Source organism: Muscardinus avellanarius (assembly GCF_963383645.1).
Source record: "Muscardinus avellanarius genome assembly, chromosome: 6".
Taxonomy (NCBI): domain Eukaryota; kingdom Metazoa; phylum Chordata; class Mammalia; order Rodentia; family Gliridae; genus Muscardinus; species Muscardinus avellanarius.
In genome coordinates, this window is record NC_137791.1 from 14484515 (window position 1) to 14504210 (window position 19696).

The following is a 19696-nucleotide window of genomic DNA, read 5'->3' on the forward strand; positions in this document are numbered from 1 at the left end:
TGGGATTACAAGTGTGCGCCACCGCGCCCAGCAGGAACCTTCCATTTAAAGGTAAGTGTGACAAAATACGATGGCAGAAGTTGGAAGTCAGGTCCCAGCGTTTTTCCACTAGTAAGGGCTGAGTATAAAACAGAACGTGGAGGGATAAAGGTGGCTCAGCCAGTCAGAAAGCCGCAGGAATGGTCTACAGTGGTCCTGGGAGCAGCCGTGGTTGCTTGTCTCAACAAGAGACAGGCGTAGCTTGTGAAAATAGCAGTCTTTCCGACAGTGAAGTTTAAAGCAAGCGACCCTTGCTGGGAGAAGTTTCAGTTTAAGGCTGGGCACACAGGACAGAAAGCGAGAGAATTTGTTCACAAAAGATTGGAATCCAGAGCACAGTGGAATTAAGAGCCAGCGAGGGGCAGTTCTGGAACTTAGACCACTAAAGGTAAAGCTTGTGCAGTAGCCAGCAGGTGAGATGTCAGGTGTGAAAAACTTAGAAGAGTTCCAAAGGAACGGCAAGGATTTGCTGTTTGAGGAAATCCATTTTCTCTTCCTTTCAAAGTTTTCTCTTTCACTTAGAGTCCTCATTTTCCTGGAAAAAAAAAAAGCAAAACGAAGGTCTCCCGTTCCCTCCCTGCCTTCCGCATCCCTCTTCCCCCTCTTCTCCAGGGCATCCCCTTTTATCTTTCCGCAGGTGCTTGGCCTGAGAATAGGAGCCCAGCCCTAAGCAGGAGTGGGCGGAGCGACCCGAGAGGGGCGTGGCCTCTCCGACGCCGCGCTGCGCCATGACGCTGTGACGTAAGCGGACATCCGGTCCTCCTCCTAGTGTCGGAAGCCGGCCTCGTCCGCTCTGCCCGGTGCCCGCATCTCCTTCCCTCGGGACCCCGGGGTGGTTCGCTGCCGCCTCCGTCCCGCTGTCCTCCCCTCGGCCTCCGAGAGAGCCCGGCCTCCCCGCGCGGCCTCCCGGGCGAGCGAAGCCGAGGTAGGCTGTCCGTCCCGCGCCCGCGTGGCGCCGCCGCCGGTCCCCGACTCCGCCACCGGAGCTGGAGCCGCCTTTGGGGACGCGGGCCGAGTCCAGAGATGGGAGTGCTAGTGGAAGGACTTGCACCCATCCAAGCCTGGGGAAAGGCATTCACTCTTAAGTGGCCCAAACTAATTGGAGGAGGAAACAGCTGGGGCCCGGTTTTGTGGGTGGACTTAAAAGACATCTCCCGCACGCAGAAAAGCCATTCTCAGGAGCATCTGCTTGTTACCTGTAACCTTTGGCCAGCGGCAGTGCACCTCCTGATAGTTTCTTTTTAATAATCGCAAAAGTGCTGTAGTGATCCGGATGTTAAGTAACCACCACTTAGCTCGCTTGGCCAGTCTGTCCATGTTTTTGAGTCGATACCATCCTGCCTACCACTTGGATTTTAATTGGACTTTCTTTTTTTTTTTTTTTTACATTCAGAAAACTAGTCATTTTCTTTTTTTTATTATTGGTCGATCTTGAAGTTCAGAGTGATGAGGCTTAAAGCACACAGTACTGGTTGAGCCCTTCTAAAGTTCCCGCCCCCTTCCTCTCGCCTTCCCTGCCCACCTTCCCTGCACAACACAATGGTTGGCTTTGATAAGTTTGTGTTTGTACTTAGGTGACCATTGAGGCGTTTGAACCTTGTTAAAATGATAGGCTTACTGCATGTCGAGAGGAGAAACTTTTGAGAGAGTCAAAGCAACTAGCACCTTTAATATCTTTTTCAGAGAGATTGATTTGACTTTGTAGTTAGACTAGATGTTTTATTTAGATAGTACTTAGGAGCTGGCCGTGGTGGCACACGCTTGTCATCCCAGGATTCTGGAGGATGAGACTGGAGGATCACGGTTCATGGACAACTTCAGCTACTTAGTGAGGCCCTTTGCAACTCAGTGAGACCCTGTTTCAAAATTAAAGAAAAAAAAAAACAAAGGGCTGAGGGTGTAGCTCGAAGGTAGAATGCCCCTGGGGTCAATCCCCATTACCGCAAAAAAAAAAAAAAAAAAAAAAAAATTAGGCTTACATTTTATGTCTTTGTAGCATTACTTTCTCTGAGTGTATAGCTCAAAAGAATTATTTACTGGGTAAAAATGCACTTTATAACTTTATAGTGATTTCTTGTTAATGATATATCACACTGGTTTTTTGTGATGAGGTTCAGAATATTTAGTATCAGAGAAACTTTTATGACGAGAACTAGTCTATTAAGGTAAATTTGTCTGATGTGTACATTTTTTAGAATTGTTTAGTGCACATAAGTTCTTTAAAGACACTTGGCATAATGTTTGCTTAATGTTTCATAACCATCAGAATGAGAGTTGTTTAAAATTCAAGAAGAATAAGACCACCTTGGTATACTCTTTCTTAGTTTATTAAAATAGTTAAATGCAGCCAGGCCATTACATCTTTTCTGTCCTTGTGTAGAAAGAGGAGAAAATGCCGAAAAAAAAGACTGGCGCGAGGAAGAAGGCCGAGAACCGCCGAGAGCGTGCAAAACAGCTGAGGGCGTCAAGAAGCACTGTGGATTTAGCTAAACATCCATGTAATGCTTCAATGGTAACAGTATTTTTCTAAAATGTCAGTTAGTATTGAAAAACTATATAGTATTTTACCTGAAATAACCCCGCCCCGAAATTCATTGAATATACAGTGATTTCCCCTCATTACTGAATCTGCAACTCGTATCAGAGGCCAGTTCATTGTTTTCACAAACTCCTAGCAGCAGTGGTTTTTGTTGGATTTTATATTGTTTATAAAACCTAGCCTATTACCTCAGGTACTGTTGGTGACGGATCCTGAACATGAATGGATACTTGAAGACGTGTGACGTTTTCCTGACATTTTCCACTCTCTCTAGCCTGACACGTTGTAGCTCAGTTTGTCACTGTATTTGAGTTTTCATCACTTTCTATTAGTAGTTTTTTAATTCTACTTTTTGACTTTCCCAGTTTCTCCACATTTCTTTTGGCCTCCTGTTCAGTTACCCTATTTGCCTATGCTGAATGGATTAAATTTTAGTAGTTTTGAATTGTGAAAAAGCAAAAGATTTTATGCCATTATTACTTTGGCTCTTTTCTCCAGGCTATCCCATTTCTCCTTAATGTGTCTTTACTTTTTTCATTCCCATGAATCCTCTTTTTCCTGTTGTTTCATCAAACGCATGTGAAATGCTTTGCATGCCTAAATTTGCCTAAATTTACCACATCTTTTGTGCCAGGTACTATGGCGGTTTCATAGATGAATGAATGAGGTGGCCCTTATTTTACAAAATGATAGCTCAGTTGCGTTGGGTATTACTTAGTTTATTTATAAGTAACAGAAATTTATAAGTAACAGAAATAGGAAAAATAGCTATTGCATCAATAACAGAATAACTTGTAGCTAAAAAGAGGAAGAAAACAGATGGGACTAGGGACACCTGGAACCTGGGCCTCTTGTGTTCCATCTTTGGCTTTTTTGCTTAATCTGTTTTTACTAGTTATTTTCCCACACTGTCTTCATTTTTTGGCTTCATGGTTACCGTATATCAGATCACCTCTCGAACTCAGAGTCGGAATAAACTCTGATAAGCTGTTCCTGAGCCAGTGCCCTTCCTAGGAGTAGGTTTTTAGGTGGAGGGTGGAGGCAGGATCACATAGAACAGATGACAGTGGGATTCCCTCTGTCAGGGCCCTTTCCTGGACAGACAAAACAAGTAAGGTAATTGGCATACAAAAATACACATAATGGGTGCTAGATTGTGATAAGTATTTCAGTAAAAGTTCCATGTATTTCTTAGGACTTTGGTAATAAAATTGAAAGTGGGTGGAGGGAATGCAGTTCAGAAGAGGTGAGAGTATCACTAGGACTTCCATCCGGCACAGACTAAAAGAAAGTATTCAAATACATAAAGGCATGGAGAAGGGAGAGTATAAGACCTATTTGGGAAGTCTGACCTATAAATAGTGACTTGATGCTAAAAAGAATAGGCCAACAAAAGGTTTGAAAAATGGTCAGGAATCAGACTAAGGCAAGCTTTTAAAGCCCTATTTAAATATAGATATTCTGTGGTCTTTATTTTGCATTCTCTACTGTTTGTTTTGTCAATTCTATAGTATGTTTTCTTAAAAAAACACTCAATAAACAAAGTATTCAGCCTGTTGTTGGTGATTTCAATTCTTCCTCCAGTGTGGTATGCTCAGATTATACCTTTGTGGCACACTTTGGTTATTTAAGTGTGTGCAGATGCTTGTGTACATGGGTGAAGTTGGAAGGTTTAGTGTGGTGCCACTTAAATTTTAACATGGAAAACAAGATATTCTTATAATTAAGTAAATTTGCATTTTTCAGCCAGCAGAAATAGTAATGTTATATTTTTATATTTTATAGGAATGTGACAAGTGTCAGAGGTAAGTTTATTTCCTTTCCTATCTGTTCATAATTAAATTGTCCTTATGGTCTTTTATAAAAAATTGACCATATTTGAATTTTTATTTTCCATGGCAAGGCGGCAGAAGAATAGAGCATTCTGCTATTTTTGTAATTCTGTACAGAAGTTACCAATTTGTGCACAGTGTGGTAAGTATATAAGAATTCCTACATTTTCTTTTGTCACATATTCATTTGGCAGTTAATCAGCTTGACTTTGTGGTCCTGTATTCAGTTTTCAAGTATAGGTAGAGACTTTTACCTTGAAATAATTATTCAGAGTAAAACCAAATGAAATGTCATGGGCCAGCAAGGTTGGTGTTTCCCAAATAGTCTTCCACAGACTATCTGAGTTATTGACATTTTTTAAAAACATACATTTGTGAAATACTACAGGTTTCATTCTTTCATTCTCATATGGAAGATTTTTATTATATATGTGTATGTTAAAAGTTCTGAAGACCTGTAATAAAGAAAACTGATTATTCCCTCTAAACTTACCCCTCAGATTCTTATTTAAAGAAAAATTCCTTTCATTTAGGAGATGCTAGTTCATGTAGAAAAATTTGTGCTGTGCCTATAGATGTGTTTAAATTCAGTAATACTGCAGAATATTAGTAATGTGTAGGCTGCATGTCTGAATAGTTCTAGTGTAGTTCAAGTTGTCAAGACATCTTTTTAGTTCTACAGTTAACAAAAAAGAGAAAAACTGGCCTAGATAGCACATTCATCTACCTGATTTTGTATCATTATAAGAGGCAAATGAATTCAGAGTAAGGTATAGTTTTGTGGACAATTAAGAGGTAAAGTTTTCCCATATTTTTAGCCTCTCTGGGCTTGGATTTTGCAGAGCTGTACTTTGGTGTTCTTTCCACTGAGGATTCTTCTACTTAGTCGTAGACATGAGACAGTTGGACAGCTGCTGCCTCGTTTCCAGTTCCTCTTCCTGCCCATTTCTTGTCGTCTAACTTTGTTCCTCAGGAAATCAAGATAATAGAAAATTGAGCATCTTTTATTTCTCCCAGTGTCACTTTGTGGAATCTTAGACAGGTGATTAACATGTCATCTTCAGTCTGCATATGATATCTGATAAGCAGAGTTCCTGACAGTGTTTTGGCTTGGTATTTGCTACTAGTTGAGAGCCTTTGTGGTATATTGTGATTTTTTTAGTTGTAAACACTATTCTTGATTTTTTTAATGCTCATTTGGATACTAATTCAAACTTCTGTTAGAAAAATGTTTAACTAGGAGCTATGTTTGTAAATTTTCACACACAGATAAATTTAAATGAACCAGTTAAAATTGCATAGTGATTGTTTGGTTTCGTTTGGTTTGGTTTGACAAGAAATAAGTGACAACTTCAAATTAGATGGTTTTTGTTGTGAATTATAAAATGTAAAATTCATTTCAAATCATGGTATTGTAAAATGTGTTACGATTCACTTGAAAATTTAAGATTTAAACTGCCAAAGTAATCATTGAATGACAAAATCTAACCCACAATCATTGATTTTTGTACATGAATTAGTACATAAGTTAGTTTATTTTATAATACATTTTTTACAGATTTATTAATGCATTTTTAGTATCAAAAGATCTGACTCAAGTACTGGGATCTCAGTTATATTTTTTCTTTTTAGTCATGTAGGCAGTAAGGGATACTTATTTATTCCATTTGCTTTTAAATTATTTGCACTGGAGTTTGGGCTGGATTAAAGAGAAATTAGTGAATGCTTGAATGTACTACTTTGTGAGACTGAGCGCAGGGTTGTTTCTCTTTTAGGAAAGACGAAATGCATGATGAAGTCCTCAGATTGTGTCATAAAACATGCTGGTGTATACAGTACTGGTCTCGCGATGGTGGTGAGTTTCTTGTCCTTCTTAAGACCAGTTGATTTCCAAGGGTAAGAAAAAGTTATCCTGACCAGTGGTTACTGTTTACTAAATGGCAGTGCTTTGTGTCTTGTTTCAGTCATTTCTTAATGGTACCTTTCTATTGTGTCTTAATCAGACTTTAGCATATTAAAAAGAAATTAATTGTGCGATATACTTTGCTCTCCTTTCACTAAAACATGTTTTTTCTTTTAAATATCAATTACTACATTCTTTTGTATTATTTTATGTTTCAGGTAGGTACAAATTCTAGTCCTTGATGGAAGTAATGCTATTTTTGTATCGAGGAGAATATTTTATTCATGATAATTTTCTAAAAACATATAATTTTCTATCATGAGGCAGACCTTTGTTTGTATGGCCAGGTATTCTGTCCATCAGCTTTCTCTCTGAGTCCTGATAACTTCTCCCTCCCCTTACCTTGTCCATTCAGGATAAGGGTGGTAATTTTACCATCCTCTATTTTTTTCCCAAAGCCCTTCCATCTAGTTTAGACGTGCTGTTTTTCTTTTCTGTTAGAAGCCTGAGAGATCCAATGGATGTATTTAAGAATTTGCTGAAAATATTGAGAATCCATTTTTACAAGTCAAAAATATTCTTCCAGCTGGGCAGAGTGATGCGTGCTTGTAATTCCAGTACATGGGAGGCTGAGAAAGGAGGATTACAGGTTTGTGGTCAGCCTCAGGTACTTAGTAAGGTCCTCTGGAACTTGATGAGACCTTTATTTTGTTTCAAAATAAAGAATATAAAATAGGTCTGGAGGTATAGCTTGGAGGTAGAATGCCCCTTCCCAGTAATCCCCAGTACCATAAAACAAAAACAAAAACATTCTTTCTATTTACTGTTTACTATTTCCAGTCTTTTTTGTTATAAAACCTTGAATAGTAGAATGCTGAATTGAGGTTCAGGAGACTTGGATTTAGTTTAGTTCAATTATAATTTAAATAGATTTGGATTTTTTTCTTGGGCTTCCTCTATTTCTTACTTATAGAAGAAAGATCATCTGGTCCTACTCCCTTAAGAGTCTAAGATTCTAAGTCTTAATGTTCTTTATGTATATTCTTAATGTCTTACCTTGATAAAGAATTGGAGAGTTTTACCCTGTACTTTAGTACAATATATTTTACTTTGCTAAACTTGTCTAAAAGAAAAAGTGGCTAGAGTTTAATATTTTCTGTTTTTCTAGAAAGGTTATAGGCTTAATTCATGAATTATACTGATAAAGTGATTTTTTAAAATGATAGTCTGGAAGTACAGTTTAGTTACTGGAATTGCTGTAGAAAAGAAAGCTTAAAATTATGGACTCCAAACTTAATTGGAATTAGAATTTATTTAATTTAATAATTTCAGGGTAAATATTTAGTCTCCCTTTTTCTGCTCCCTTTGGTTTGTTTTTTGTTTGTTTTTGCAGTACTAGGGGTGGAGCCCCCGGGCATTCTACCTCCGAGCTACAACTCCAGCCCTTTTTTTTTTTTTTTATTTTATTTTGAAACAGGGTCTCACTGAGCTGCAAAGGGCCTCACCAAGTAGCTGAGGCTGTCTGTAAACCGCAGTCCTCCTGTCTCGGCCTCCCAAATGCTGGGATTGCAAGTGTGTGCCACCGCACCTGGCTGCTCCCTTTGTTTTTGTAGCTGGGTTTTGTACGTAGTAGATAGCTGTGATGAAGTCACTTGAGGGACCCCTCTTTAATTCCCATTACTGTCAGTTAATACATTGCTAAGTGGGTATGGTTTTGATGGTTGCCCTTGGTCAAGCCGCGGTGGCAGCAGATCCAGGACAGTGACTCCTTGTTCTTATTTCTTGGCTGCAGGGTGCGATATGTGACTTCTGTGAAGCTTGGGTTTGCCATGGCAGGAAGTGTCTGAGTACTCACGCCTGTGCCTGCCCTCTTACTGATGCCGAGTGTGTTGAATGTGAGCGAGGTGTTTGGGATCACGGTGAGTGACTAGGTACACGAGATGAGCTTTATTGGAAGTAAAAGCTGACTTTTAAATACTATGAATGCCGGTTTTACGATACATTCAGGAGACCTTCAGTTCTACTAGTACTGATGATCGATACAGATGGAAGGGGATTGATACCAGCGAGAATCGTGCCAGCATTGTTTACCTTAGAAGTTAAGGAGAGGAGTTGTGGGGGAACAGCTCGTGTCTTTGAGTGTTGCAGGTAGTTTGTAGTAACCGGGAGATGGTGGAAGCCCATTTTATGGCTCGGTTTCAAGTACTTCAACAGCCTTCAGTTCATCTTTCACCCAAGAGGAGACCGCAGTGCAGTTTTGGTGTGCTTCTGAAATCGCTTGCCATCCCTTTCTCAGCACTGTTATAGATGGGAATTCTTTGAGGTGAAGTTTATCATATTTTCATTTGTGGTTTTCTCTTCTCAACCTATTAGGAGGCAGAATATTCAGTTGTTCTTTTTGTCATAACTTTCTCTGTGAAGACGATCAATTTGAGCATCAAGCCAGCTGCCAGGTTTTAGAGGCAGAAACATTTAAATGTAAGTTTTTTATTTCGTATGAGATTTTTTTTTATATCCAAGATTTTGAAAAGTATAAATGTTTAACTTATGAAAAAGCAATCAAATTGTATTCTACTTTTTAACTTTAACTCATATATCTATTTTGTTTCTAGAAAAAGGATTAAAACACTTAGTTTTGAATTGTGTAACAGGGATACCAATGACATATTGGTTGAGTCACTTCTTCATTTTGTGGACTTGGCCAGGCATTGTGGGCTGGTTAGTATTCCTGGTCCTGAGTACCAAATGTCATTTTCACCTTCAATTTATATAATAGCAAACAAAGCCCCTCTCCTCCTTCCCATTTCCAAATGCCCTCAAGTGAGACAGCTCCTACTTTGTTTCTTACATTCTTTAAAGTGATTCTTAGCCAGGAGAATGTATCAAAAATACCTGGGGAAGTTGATACCCGGGCTTCATCTCTGGGGATTCTATTCTTAAGTCTGTAGTAGCTGCCAGACATCTGTATTAACCTGCATACACAGTTCTCTGGTATTTCCTAGTTGAAAACCAGTAGTGCTGATTGTGTTAGTAATAGAGTCATCTTTGCAGATAATTTATTTCTTTCTCACAAAGTTAATAAAAATGAGAATTCACAGATAGGATTAGTCTATGTGATGTGGTCTCTAGCCCTTAATAAATAGTTACCATCATAGGAAAAAACTGAAATTCCCCAGATATTCAGATTAATTTGCTTCTTGTTCTGGTCTGAAATTCTAATTCCTATCCTCATCTATAAATTTTAATTGTAAGTAATCGATCTGAGACAGATAAAACATGTACATTGTATACATAAAATTTTCATAATTAGGTAGAAATTTCTAAATTTTTTGTAAAATTTTTAGTTTTTATGTAAATGCATCTTAGAGTGTATAGTATGTCTGAACCTTTCTTAGACTTTTGTAGAATGCATAATATAAAAATTGAACTATATTATTTGGGGCTTGGGAACTTTGTATATTTCTAACATTTGAATTCAAAAGACAAGTAACTGTGACTGATGAGACTATAATTCCATGGAGAGCAGTTAGTGGTTCAATAAAGAATAAAAGAAGAAAACAAGACCTGAATAACTGACAGGAGTTAAGATGAATCTGTCTCCCACAGGTGTTTCATGCAATCGGCTTGGTCAGCACTCATGTCTTCGTTGTAAGGTATGTTTATGTATTTTTCTATACAGATATTTTTAATTCCTATACTTTTCTACCAGTCCATAGATTATTCATAGCTGTACTTAATCCATGCGGGGTCTACAAATTATGTAGTTTAGTTCTTTTCCCTTTGAAATTGAAGTTGAGAGAGCTCAGTGACTCCTCAGTCGTGCAGTGGCCTGTGGTCTAGTTGCCACCAGTGAACGTGTCTTCAGGGTCCTCGCTCAGCTTTTTTTAGCCCTTGTGTTTGTGGACTATTCTGACCAAGGTGTTTGGCGATGTTTAACTTAAAGTCAAAATGCAAGTGCTTAGAAGAGTTTTGATAAAGTGAAGATGATCATAATGTCTCTAGTATTTTTGTTGTGTAGAGATCAGTAAAGAGTCGATTCATTTCCCTTTGGAAACACTTCTGGTTCTTATATTCTTCTAATCCTGTTCTCTTTCTCTCCTGACTATGCTCCAGTTTTACTGGGGCTTTTGGTTTCTGGAACTTGTTCTTGTGCTCAAGCTTTTAGGCAGTCACCATGCAGTTTCCTTTGCTTGGAGCACTCTTCCCCCTTTGCTTACCCTGCTGCTCCCCCATTCACTTTCACTGTCCCTCAGCTAAGACGTCTGTCTCCCCGGTGCCTTTCCTGGATCCCATGTTGGATGAAGCACCCCCCCCCCCGCCCCGCACTTCTGTTTCAATGCTTAGTGTCCTTCACTGCCTCTCCACTGTCCCCATGTGGACCTTTCTTTATGAGAGTAGACAGGCTGTTCACTCCTGTGCTGCCAGTGCCTGTGTGAATTCTGAAATGTGTACAGATCAGTGTTTCTCTATGTCATGTTCCGTCTCTGCCTGTGTTAGGTCTTGGAGTCCTAGAGAGAAAATGAGATCAGGAGGGTGACTAGTCTCAACAAAATTCTCAGTCTCTGCCTTCATCAAACGATAAATTCCCTTGAAATATTAAGTGCTATCTTTTGTATTTACATTTTTATAAATATTTTCTCTATATTTAAACTTATTTTTTACTTTTGCTGTATAGGCTTGTTTTTGTGATGAACATACAAGAAGCAAGGTGTTTAAGCAGGAAAAAGGGAAACAGCCTCCTTGCCCTAAATGTGGACATGAAACTCAGGAGACTAAGGATCTCAGCATGTCGAGTAAGGCTCTTCTTGAGATGCTCATGGAGTGATTTGGTTTTTTGCTTAGACAAGCTTTATCTCCTTTTCCTCATTTTTAAAATTGCCATTTTTTTCCCACTTTTTAAAGATAAATGTGTTATCTAAAGCATGTGGGATTTTATAGTCTTAAAAAATATGTGGGTACAATTTTCCAATTTAACTTAAGAAAATAACAGCATTCACTTTGACATTTGGTATTTTCCCTCGCCTAGTACAGGGACTACAGAGAAAAGAGTGAGTTTCCTGTTTTTACCAAGGTTTCCTTATTGAACAATATTAAGTTATAAATCCTTAATATCCAAGAGGTGGCAATCTTCAGTGCTTAGAAGACAAATTCATTTTGAAGTTATTCTTAGGTGTGTAACATTTCAACACAGTGTTTATTATGTGATACATTATTATTATAGGAAATGGTTTTATTTATTTATTTATTTATTTATTTATTTACTTGTTTGTTTATTTATTTTGGAGGGGTGGTACTGGGGTTCCTGGAAACCCTTTTACCTCCGGGCTCCACTCCCAGACCTATTTTTATACTTTTTATTTGAAAACCGGGTCTCTTAAGCCAGTGCGGCTGGCTTTGAACCTGCGCGATCCTCCTGTCCCCGCCTCCCAAGCGCGAGGATTACAAGCGTGCACCACCATGCCTGGCTGGTTTTATGTTTTTTATAGAATTTTTTATGGATAAGACTACCTCAGGCTTACAGTAATGCAGCTCACGTTTTATTAAAGAGAAGTTTACCAAACATGTAAAAATGGAGCTGTAGTCCTAAATGACACTTGACAGTACTTTATTTAAAGATGTAGTTGTACAGGTAGGTTGGAGTGGTGATTTTGCTGATCACACCAAATTTTGTTCACTACCAAAGAATGAGAAATGAGTAATTGTTTTCTAGGTCATCTGCATTATAAAGTAGGCTTCTTTTTTCTTTTTTTTTTTTTTTTAGTAGCTTTCTTAAGACAAATGTGATAACATAAAATTAGCTATGCTCTGAGATTTACATGATTTAAAAATAAACTTTGGCCAGGTGTGATGGTGCACCTGTAATCCAAGTACTTGCATGTTTGATGCCAGCCTCAGCAACTTAGTGAGGACCTCAAAAACTTAGTGAGACCCTGTTTCAAAAATAAATTATAAAACAGGGCTAGGAGTATAGCTCAGAAGTAGAATGCTTATGAGCTCAATCTCCAGAAGAAAAAATAAACTTTTGATTGACCAGGTCAAGAGTAGTTTAATTTTATATTATTGTTGGAGACTTCTGTTGGCCTAGTTTTGTTTTCTAACTCTGAAAGTGAAATGGCAATGTAGTGTATTGTATATTGTAGTTTGTATATAGATTCACTGTGTGTGATAATTAGGAAAATGTGATGTACCTTTTTATTGGAGAGTAACCAGAAGTCGGTGCAGTTCACATAGTTTTTTATGTTATAAAAGGAAATGAGGGTGTAGAGAAGTAGAACTAAATGCCAGTGTCTGTCTGTCCTTTGTAGCACGCTCCCTGAAATTTGGCAGGCAGACTGGAGGTGAAGAGGGAGATGGAGCTGCTGGGTATGATGCCTATTGGAAGAACCTCTCATCTGACAAGTACAGTGAGGCCGGCTACCGTGAGGAGGAGGAGGAGGACGAGGCCGAGGATGATGAAGAGGAAGAAGATGAAGGCGGGAAGGACTCAGATGCTGAATCGTCAGATTTGTTTACTAATTTGAATTTAGGAAGGACCTATGCCAGTGGCTATGCTCACTATGAGGAACAAGAGAACTAGGACAGCTGCTGTTGTGTGTGAGAAGAACAGAAACACGTGTCTTGATGTAGCACAAGGATCTTCAGAAGTCCTGTCACTTGACTTTGTGCAAATACTAGTCACACTAGCCAAGGAGTAGGCCGTGGCAGTTTTATAGGAATTGATAATCAGGCTTTTAGTAGATGGGAAATGAGTTTCTAATGTAAGATGATTATTGATCCTAGGAAAATGAAATATCACGGATTGGATTGTTACTGATTTCAGGAACCTAATTGGTTTTTCCAATTGGATACATATATATAGGATAAAGAGATAGAATGGTAATATATTTATTTGAAATCAAATTACTGTTTTTATTAAGAAAGCACCGCTTATATAAATTCATTGTATCTGATTTTTTAAAATAGATCAAGTGGATTACTGTATTTTTAATTTTTATGTCTGTCCATAGAATGAAATCATATGTTACATTTTAAATTTTCATTAAATACTCATATTATTGTTAAATAGTCCTGCATGTTTTAGCAATTGATTCATCTATCTCTTCACAATGTATGTGCTGAGCAGTTGTTATTCATACCTAAATGTATTCACAAAGGTGACTAACTAGCCAGTTTTTAGAGACAGTACCAGAAATAATAATATAGATGCTTTACCCAGGAAATTTTATTTCTTTTCAATAAATCTAGTATTTCCCTTAAATACTATTGTTATTTCTTGTTCTCAGTTTTTTCAGTGTAATTTGTACAATATTCCAATGTTTTTCCATAAGCTACTCAGTTTTTTGCCTTATATCGAAATAGACAGTGACTAATTATGCGGTGCTGGACATCAGGGGTAGATGAAAACTGGTACAAGTTCAATTGTTACCACTGACATTAACAGTGACTTCGGATGATGTCATCATAGAAGGGAAGCAGTCTCTGACTGGCTGATATTGTGGATGAATGGAGAAAATTGGATGGCTTTCGTTATGCCGTCCTCTGTTCGATCAGAACAACAGCTGAAGGCAGTAACGAAAGCCAGCCAGAGGGCAGATGGTTGCATGTGAAAAAGCTTTTCATATCTTGTTACGAGAGGCCAAGCCCATGATGTAGCATGGCGAATAGGTAAACTTCAAAGGTAGTTGTTGACTATGATGTCAAGCTCAGACCGTGACCTGGGAAACCGGAGACACTAACATGCAAGCATCTGAATGGATGCTGCTTGTTATGGTTTAGGCTAGAGTCCCCTCCCGCCCACCCCACCAAAGCTCCTGTGTTGGAAGAATGGCTCTCAATGCAGAAAGGTTCACAGGTGAGGCATGGAGGTGCCTCACGGAGCTGACGTGACTTCATCAGAATGGCTCCTGGAAGCATGAAAAAGGCATTGGCCCGTTGTCAGAGAACTGAGTGTGCTGGGAGGCATAGGCTGTCAGCCGGAAGATCCAGCCAGGGTTATGTTCCACGAGAAGGCTCTGGACACAGCACTTAGCCAGGCTACAGAGACACACAGCACAGGCACCACTGAAAAGGAGGATATTTCTGGAGGCCAGTTCTGCTAGAAGGGGAAACTTACAAAGCCCGGCTTGCTGGTGACAGTGTGATCAGAATGAAAAATAATGGCTGAATAGCAGTGCCTAGTTGCTCCAAGTCAGAGGGTCACAATTTAATGACTATCAAAGGAATGGTTGCCAAGGGACCTCACCTGCAGAAGATTACTACAACATACCGGGGCAAAGTAGAAGAGCAGCCAAGAATACAGCTGTGGCATGAGACAGAATTAGGGATGGATGGCGTGAAGGCTGAGGCTGGTCAACTCCAGAAAAGGTTTGCATTTCTGGCTTGATTTCTGGACCTGAGACAGTTTTCAGAGACCTGGAGCTCGCTGACTGAAGAGATGCCTGGGTTGCAGAAGGAAGGACTGTGCACCCCCTTGTTGTCTCTACAGGGTAGTGGTTCTCTCTGCTTTTCCCAAAGATCCACAATCATTTAATAATTCTTAGAATACAGGGCATGTTAAAGACTGTTAGACACAGAGTCTGAATCAACATCGATTGCCAGAAACTCAGTATCCTTGTGGCTTCCCTGGTAGAGTGAGGGAGGACTTCAGGAACAAAAGGAGTCCTTGCCACGTGGAAGCATCCAGTGGTCCTCTGGGTAGATGGAAGCTTCCGATGAACTGCCTTTGGAAGTCAGTTTTCTATCACTATAACTAAACTCTGAGATAATCTATAAGAGGAAAGGTTTATTTCAGCTCAGTTTTTGGAGGTTCCAGTCCATGATAGATTGGCTGTGCTGCTTTGGGTTGGGGGGAGAGAGAGAGAGAGAGAGAGAGAGAGAGAGAGAGAGAGAGAGAGAGAGAGAGAGAGAGAGAGAGAGAGAGAAGAGGGAGAGAGAGAGGAGAGGGAGAGGCACAGAGGGAGGGAGGGAGGAAGGAGGAGGAGGAGGAAGAGGAGGAGGAGGAGGAGGAGGACAGGAGGGAAGAGGAGAGGGAGAATGCAAAACCACTCACCTCAAAGGAAGAGTTAAGGTCCCATTATCACCTCCAAGGGGACTCTCCCAGTGACTTAATGGCCTCCCACTAAGTCCCACACTTTAAAAGTTCTATCATCCCCAATAGTACCACTCTGGGGCCAAGCCTTAATTCATGAGCTTTTGAGAGACAATCCAAACTCAAAGTATAGAATTCTCATCCTCTCATGCCATCTCATCCCAAAATAATCAACAGTAGTATTGCCTAGAGTGAGGACAGAACTTAGTGCCACTCTTAGGGACCTAAAGGGTGCAGAGATGAAGGTCCCATTGTGTTATTACATTGATGAAATTTCAGGATTCCAGTGGTGAGGGACAAGTCGGTGCATCTTACCAACTGACACATACCTGCTGACACATATCCATTGACTCAGACAGCGTGGTCTTCAACTCAAAAGGTGAATTCACTAGCATGAGATCCTAAATTACATGGTTCAGACCAGGGGATCATCCTTAACATGAAGCAATAGGCCTGAGCCCATGGGTGAGTATATCACATGTGTTTATTTGCCCAAGTGTTTATTTGCCCATTGGGACTGTAAGCAGACGTGCACTCCAGCCTGTGAAGGGCACAGTGCCTAGACACCTTGGGGACAGGGATTTGGGTCATGGCACCAGGTTAGCCACTGAAGCAACAGAGGCAGGAGCCGCTATGTAGCCTTCAGTTGCACAGCTGTTTTGCACGGCTGAACATCTATCTAGTGACGGGCTGACTGAGCTGCCTGAGCTGAACTGTGACAAATAACTGTTAATATCGTTCTATAGGACCTAATTGCTGACACTTAAGAACACGGGATAAAGATATTTTCCTCCTCTGCACTTTGGTCATGGTTTGGCAAACTTTTTGCTGGAATATTGTAATGAGGTGTGCAAGAAATGACCTTTATAAGTCACCTACAGGCTTTGACTCATGCAGAATGTATTAGTCCAGTTCAGAAAGTGAATGAGCCCATGCAGCATGCCCAACTGTGCTTCACAGAATGACCTCGGTCACTTATTTGGCTAATGGGAACAATTCAAAGAATAAAGCTTAATATATTAAACCCTAATCATATTTTGTGGATTCAGACATGGTGCAATAAATCAGACATATCAAACCATTTTTAATAAGAAATCAGAATTAAGATGCAGTGTCCATCTAGGTAAGGGTGTTTTTGAAAAAGGATTTTTGTATGAAGGCAAAATTACATGCTAACAGCAGTTTTATAATTTGTGTAATACTATTTATCTACCAAACAGCAGCATTTTTATCTTAAGGTAAAAGTTGAGCTAACATTTGCCACACACCTGTTACCAAAATACTAGCATGTGAAGACAAAGAAAGCTTTAAAGATAAGAAAGACATTCTTTAAGTTCTTTAAAGCTTGAAGTCTATTAGGAATAATAAGAGGCAATACCATGCTAACAGTAGCTAAGGTCCTTTATGTGTTTGCTGTACAGCCAGGTTGCTGTCACCACGTGAGTTCTTGGCATTCCCATAGGAAAAAGGATGCCCTGCAGTTAGCTCCTGAGGTCAGCCAGGGATTGTGCTCCCCCAGATCTGGGCTAAAATAGATTTAGTAGCAAACTGCCTGTGCTGTTTCTATGGTCATGTAACCTCACCATTGCTGCTGCTGCTGCTACTGCTACAAATGAAAGGGCGGCAGTTTCTAACCACTAACTCCTTTGCACTTACAAACCAATGGCATTTCTTGCCATGTGTGTTAGGTTTTCAGTTGCCACTGAGACATTAAATGAAACTGCTGGCCTTGCTTGGGTCCATTTATTTATTTATTTATTTATTTATTTATTTATTCATTCATTCATTCATTCATTCACTTATTTATTTATATATTTATTTATTAGTACTGGGGATTGAACCCAGGGGTGTTCTATCTCTGAGCTACACCTCACCCTATTTTTCTTTTCTTCTTTTAAAAATAGGGTCCCACCAACTTGCTGAAGGCCTCTCTAAATTGCTGAGGTTGCCCTCAAACCTGTAATCCTCTGGCCTCAGTCTCTCCCAAGTACTGTGTGGATCTACTTTTGAGTAACGGAGAAGAACCGGATATTAAATCTTGGTGGGAGTGGCCTCTGATGAAGGAGAGGTAGGAGCAGGTGAACAGCTTTGTCCTCCTTCCTGTGTTTTCATAGCAGCTTTCAATGGTTTCTCTAGAAATCAGCTGGTCACAAGACTCTGACCCTCAGGAATCTTGCCTGGGATCTTTCTCTCCACTGCATCACTCTTTGGACCACTCTTACTTCTCTGGAATCACACATTAAATACAATATTTTCTAAAGAGATGGAGCTAAAGAAGGTAGAAGTTATTAACAACAGACTAAAAATATGCATAGGAGAAGTGCAAAAATATAGGATATAGAAAGGTAGAAATAAATGCTAGGATATAACTCTTGAAAGAGTCAAGGAAAACTGATTCAGAGAAGGATATATGAATCAGTTTAAATACAACATTTTAAAATAAACAAATATAAAGTGTTTTTAAATAAGTAAATAAAAACTTTAGGGACCATTCGTGATTTTTTAGTTGCGATAGCTAATATTTTCTTTAGAAGCCATTTGAATTTTGTAGACATCACCATAATTTTGATTCATAATTGAGATGTCTTAGCTTTAGCACCACTGACTCCAAGTGATTCTTGTTTTTTCCAGAAATTAAATTTAGGAATGTTTGAAGAATCAAGATGTATAATCTTTTCAAGACATCTGTGTGAAATTACAAAAGAGGATTTTCAAAAATGTTCTCAGTACCTTTAGAATAAATTAAATCATGTTCCAAATTGATTTCAAAGGCACACCAGATATTTTCAGTATGAAATTACTATTATATTTGCATATGCTTTACTGATTCATTTTTTTAATTTGGGGATCATTTATTTATTTGTTTCAGCTCTGGGTTTATTATTTACAGTTAAAATATTAACTTCTTTCCCTACGTTTTCAAGTCTACAAAGAGGGAGTAATACAAAGTTATTTTGACTATTAAATAAGTGAGATAAATGAATCTGAATTCCCTAGTGGTCTTTTAGGCATAATGTATGAAAGCTCAGAGTTAATCTTATATTACATCTGGGTACAGTGATACATGCCTGTATTCCCAGCACTTTGGAGGCTGAGAGAGGAAAATACAGGTTTAAGCAGAACCCTGTTTTGAAATAAAAATAAAATAGGGCCATGGGTATAACCCATAAATAGAAGACCCCTGGGCTTAATCCCTAGTACCAAAACAAAACAAAACAAAAACTCTCCGACATGGTAGAAGACTGGACCTAAAACCATGCCATGCTGTGGGCATGTGTTGCTGGGTACAACTGACTTCTGTGAGCTGAACTTGGACCTGCAGCCTTAATGCATGTGGACATTTTACCATTGAAATTGCCATGAATTTCAAAGGGAGAAATGGTTTGATCCCCCCCCCCACACACACACACATACCTTCCCTGTATTCTCTGTCAGGCTGCTTATTGACAGTAGCTCACTTTGTGGCCCAGGATGTTATCTAGTTTGGAGAAGGTCAGTTGGTTTTTTGTTTTTGTTGCCTTTTAGATTTTTCTCCTTGGCTTTTTTATTGGTCAGTTTGACTATTATGTGGCATGGTGAATCTTTTTTCTGATCATGTCTAAAAGGGGTTCTATAAGTTTCCTGTATCTGTGTATCAACCTCTTGTTCTATGTTTGGAAATTTTTCTGATATTACTTCTTTAATATCCTTTGGTTTCACTTTCTATTCCCTCTTCTATACAAATTATTCTTAGGTTAGCTCTTTTAAATTGGGCCTGCCTATCTTTTTTCAACAACCAATTCATGCTGTTGAATTGTGTTTTCTAAGTTATATGCTATGTGTTCATTTTTGGAGTGATCATTTTCTAGGAGCAAGATTCTATTCTCCATGTGGTATAATTGATTGTTTATAGTTTGCATTGATGCCTTCACTTCAATGATTGCATCTTTTATTTCCTTCAGACCCTCTCTAAATTCTTTTCAGAAGTCTGTATTATTTTTACAGCGTTACATTCCTAATTTGACCTTTTGGAGATCTCTGCAATCTGTGTTGTCAGGTTCCGTAATTGTGGAGTTTTGGGGGCTCATTGCTCCCTTGTTGTTCCTCCTTCTCATGATTTCAGAAGTTTGTATCTCTTGTTTTTGATAGATTTCTCTCAGTGTCTAGGTGTCAGCTGGTATATCCAAGGGCAAATTATGTTGTATTCACAGGGAAGGTTGAGTGAAGAGGGAAGTAAAGTCATAAATGCAGGAGTAGGGTAAAGTCACAGACAGGATCAAATAAATGAAAGTATGAGTTTAGTAAGGTAGTATATA

The 19696-nt window shown here is 39.1% G+C and overlaps 1 protein-coding gene across 1 annotated transcript; it reads left to right on the plus strand.

The window, feature by feature from the left end:
- Nucleotides 1-2431: 2431 nt before the first annotated feature.
- On the plus strand, nucleotides 2432-12890 carry ZNF330 (zinc finger protein 330; the record flags this gene model as incomplete). Its single annotated transcript, XM_080697318.1, has 9 exons — nucleotides 2432-2551; nucleotides 4364-4383; nucleotides 4482-4552; nucleotides 6186-6265; nucleotides 8106-8232; nucleotides 8687-8791; nucleotides 9920-9966; nucleotides 10989-11106; nucleotides 12619-12890. 9 exons carry the CDS (start codon nucleotides 2432-2434, stop codon nucleotides 12888-12890), a joined length of 960 nt encoding a protein of 319 aa, XP_080553444.1.
- Between the last annotated feature and the right edge of the window lie 6806 nt (nucleotides 12891-19696).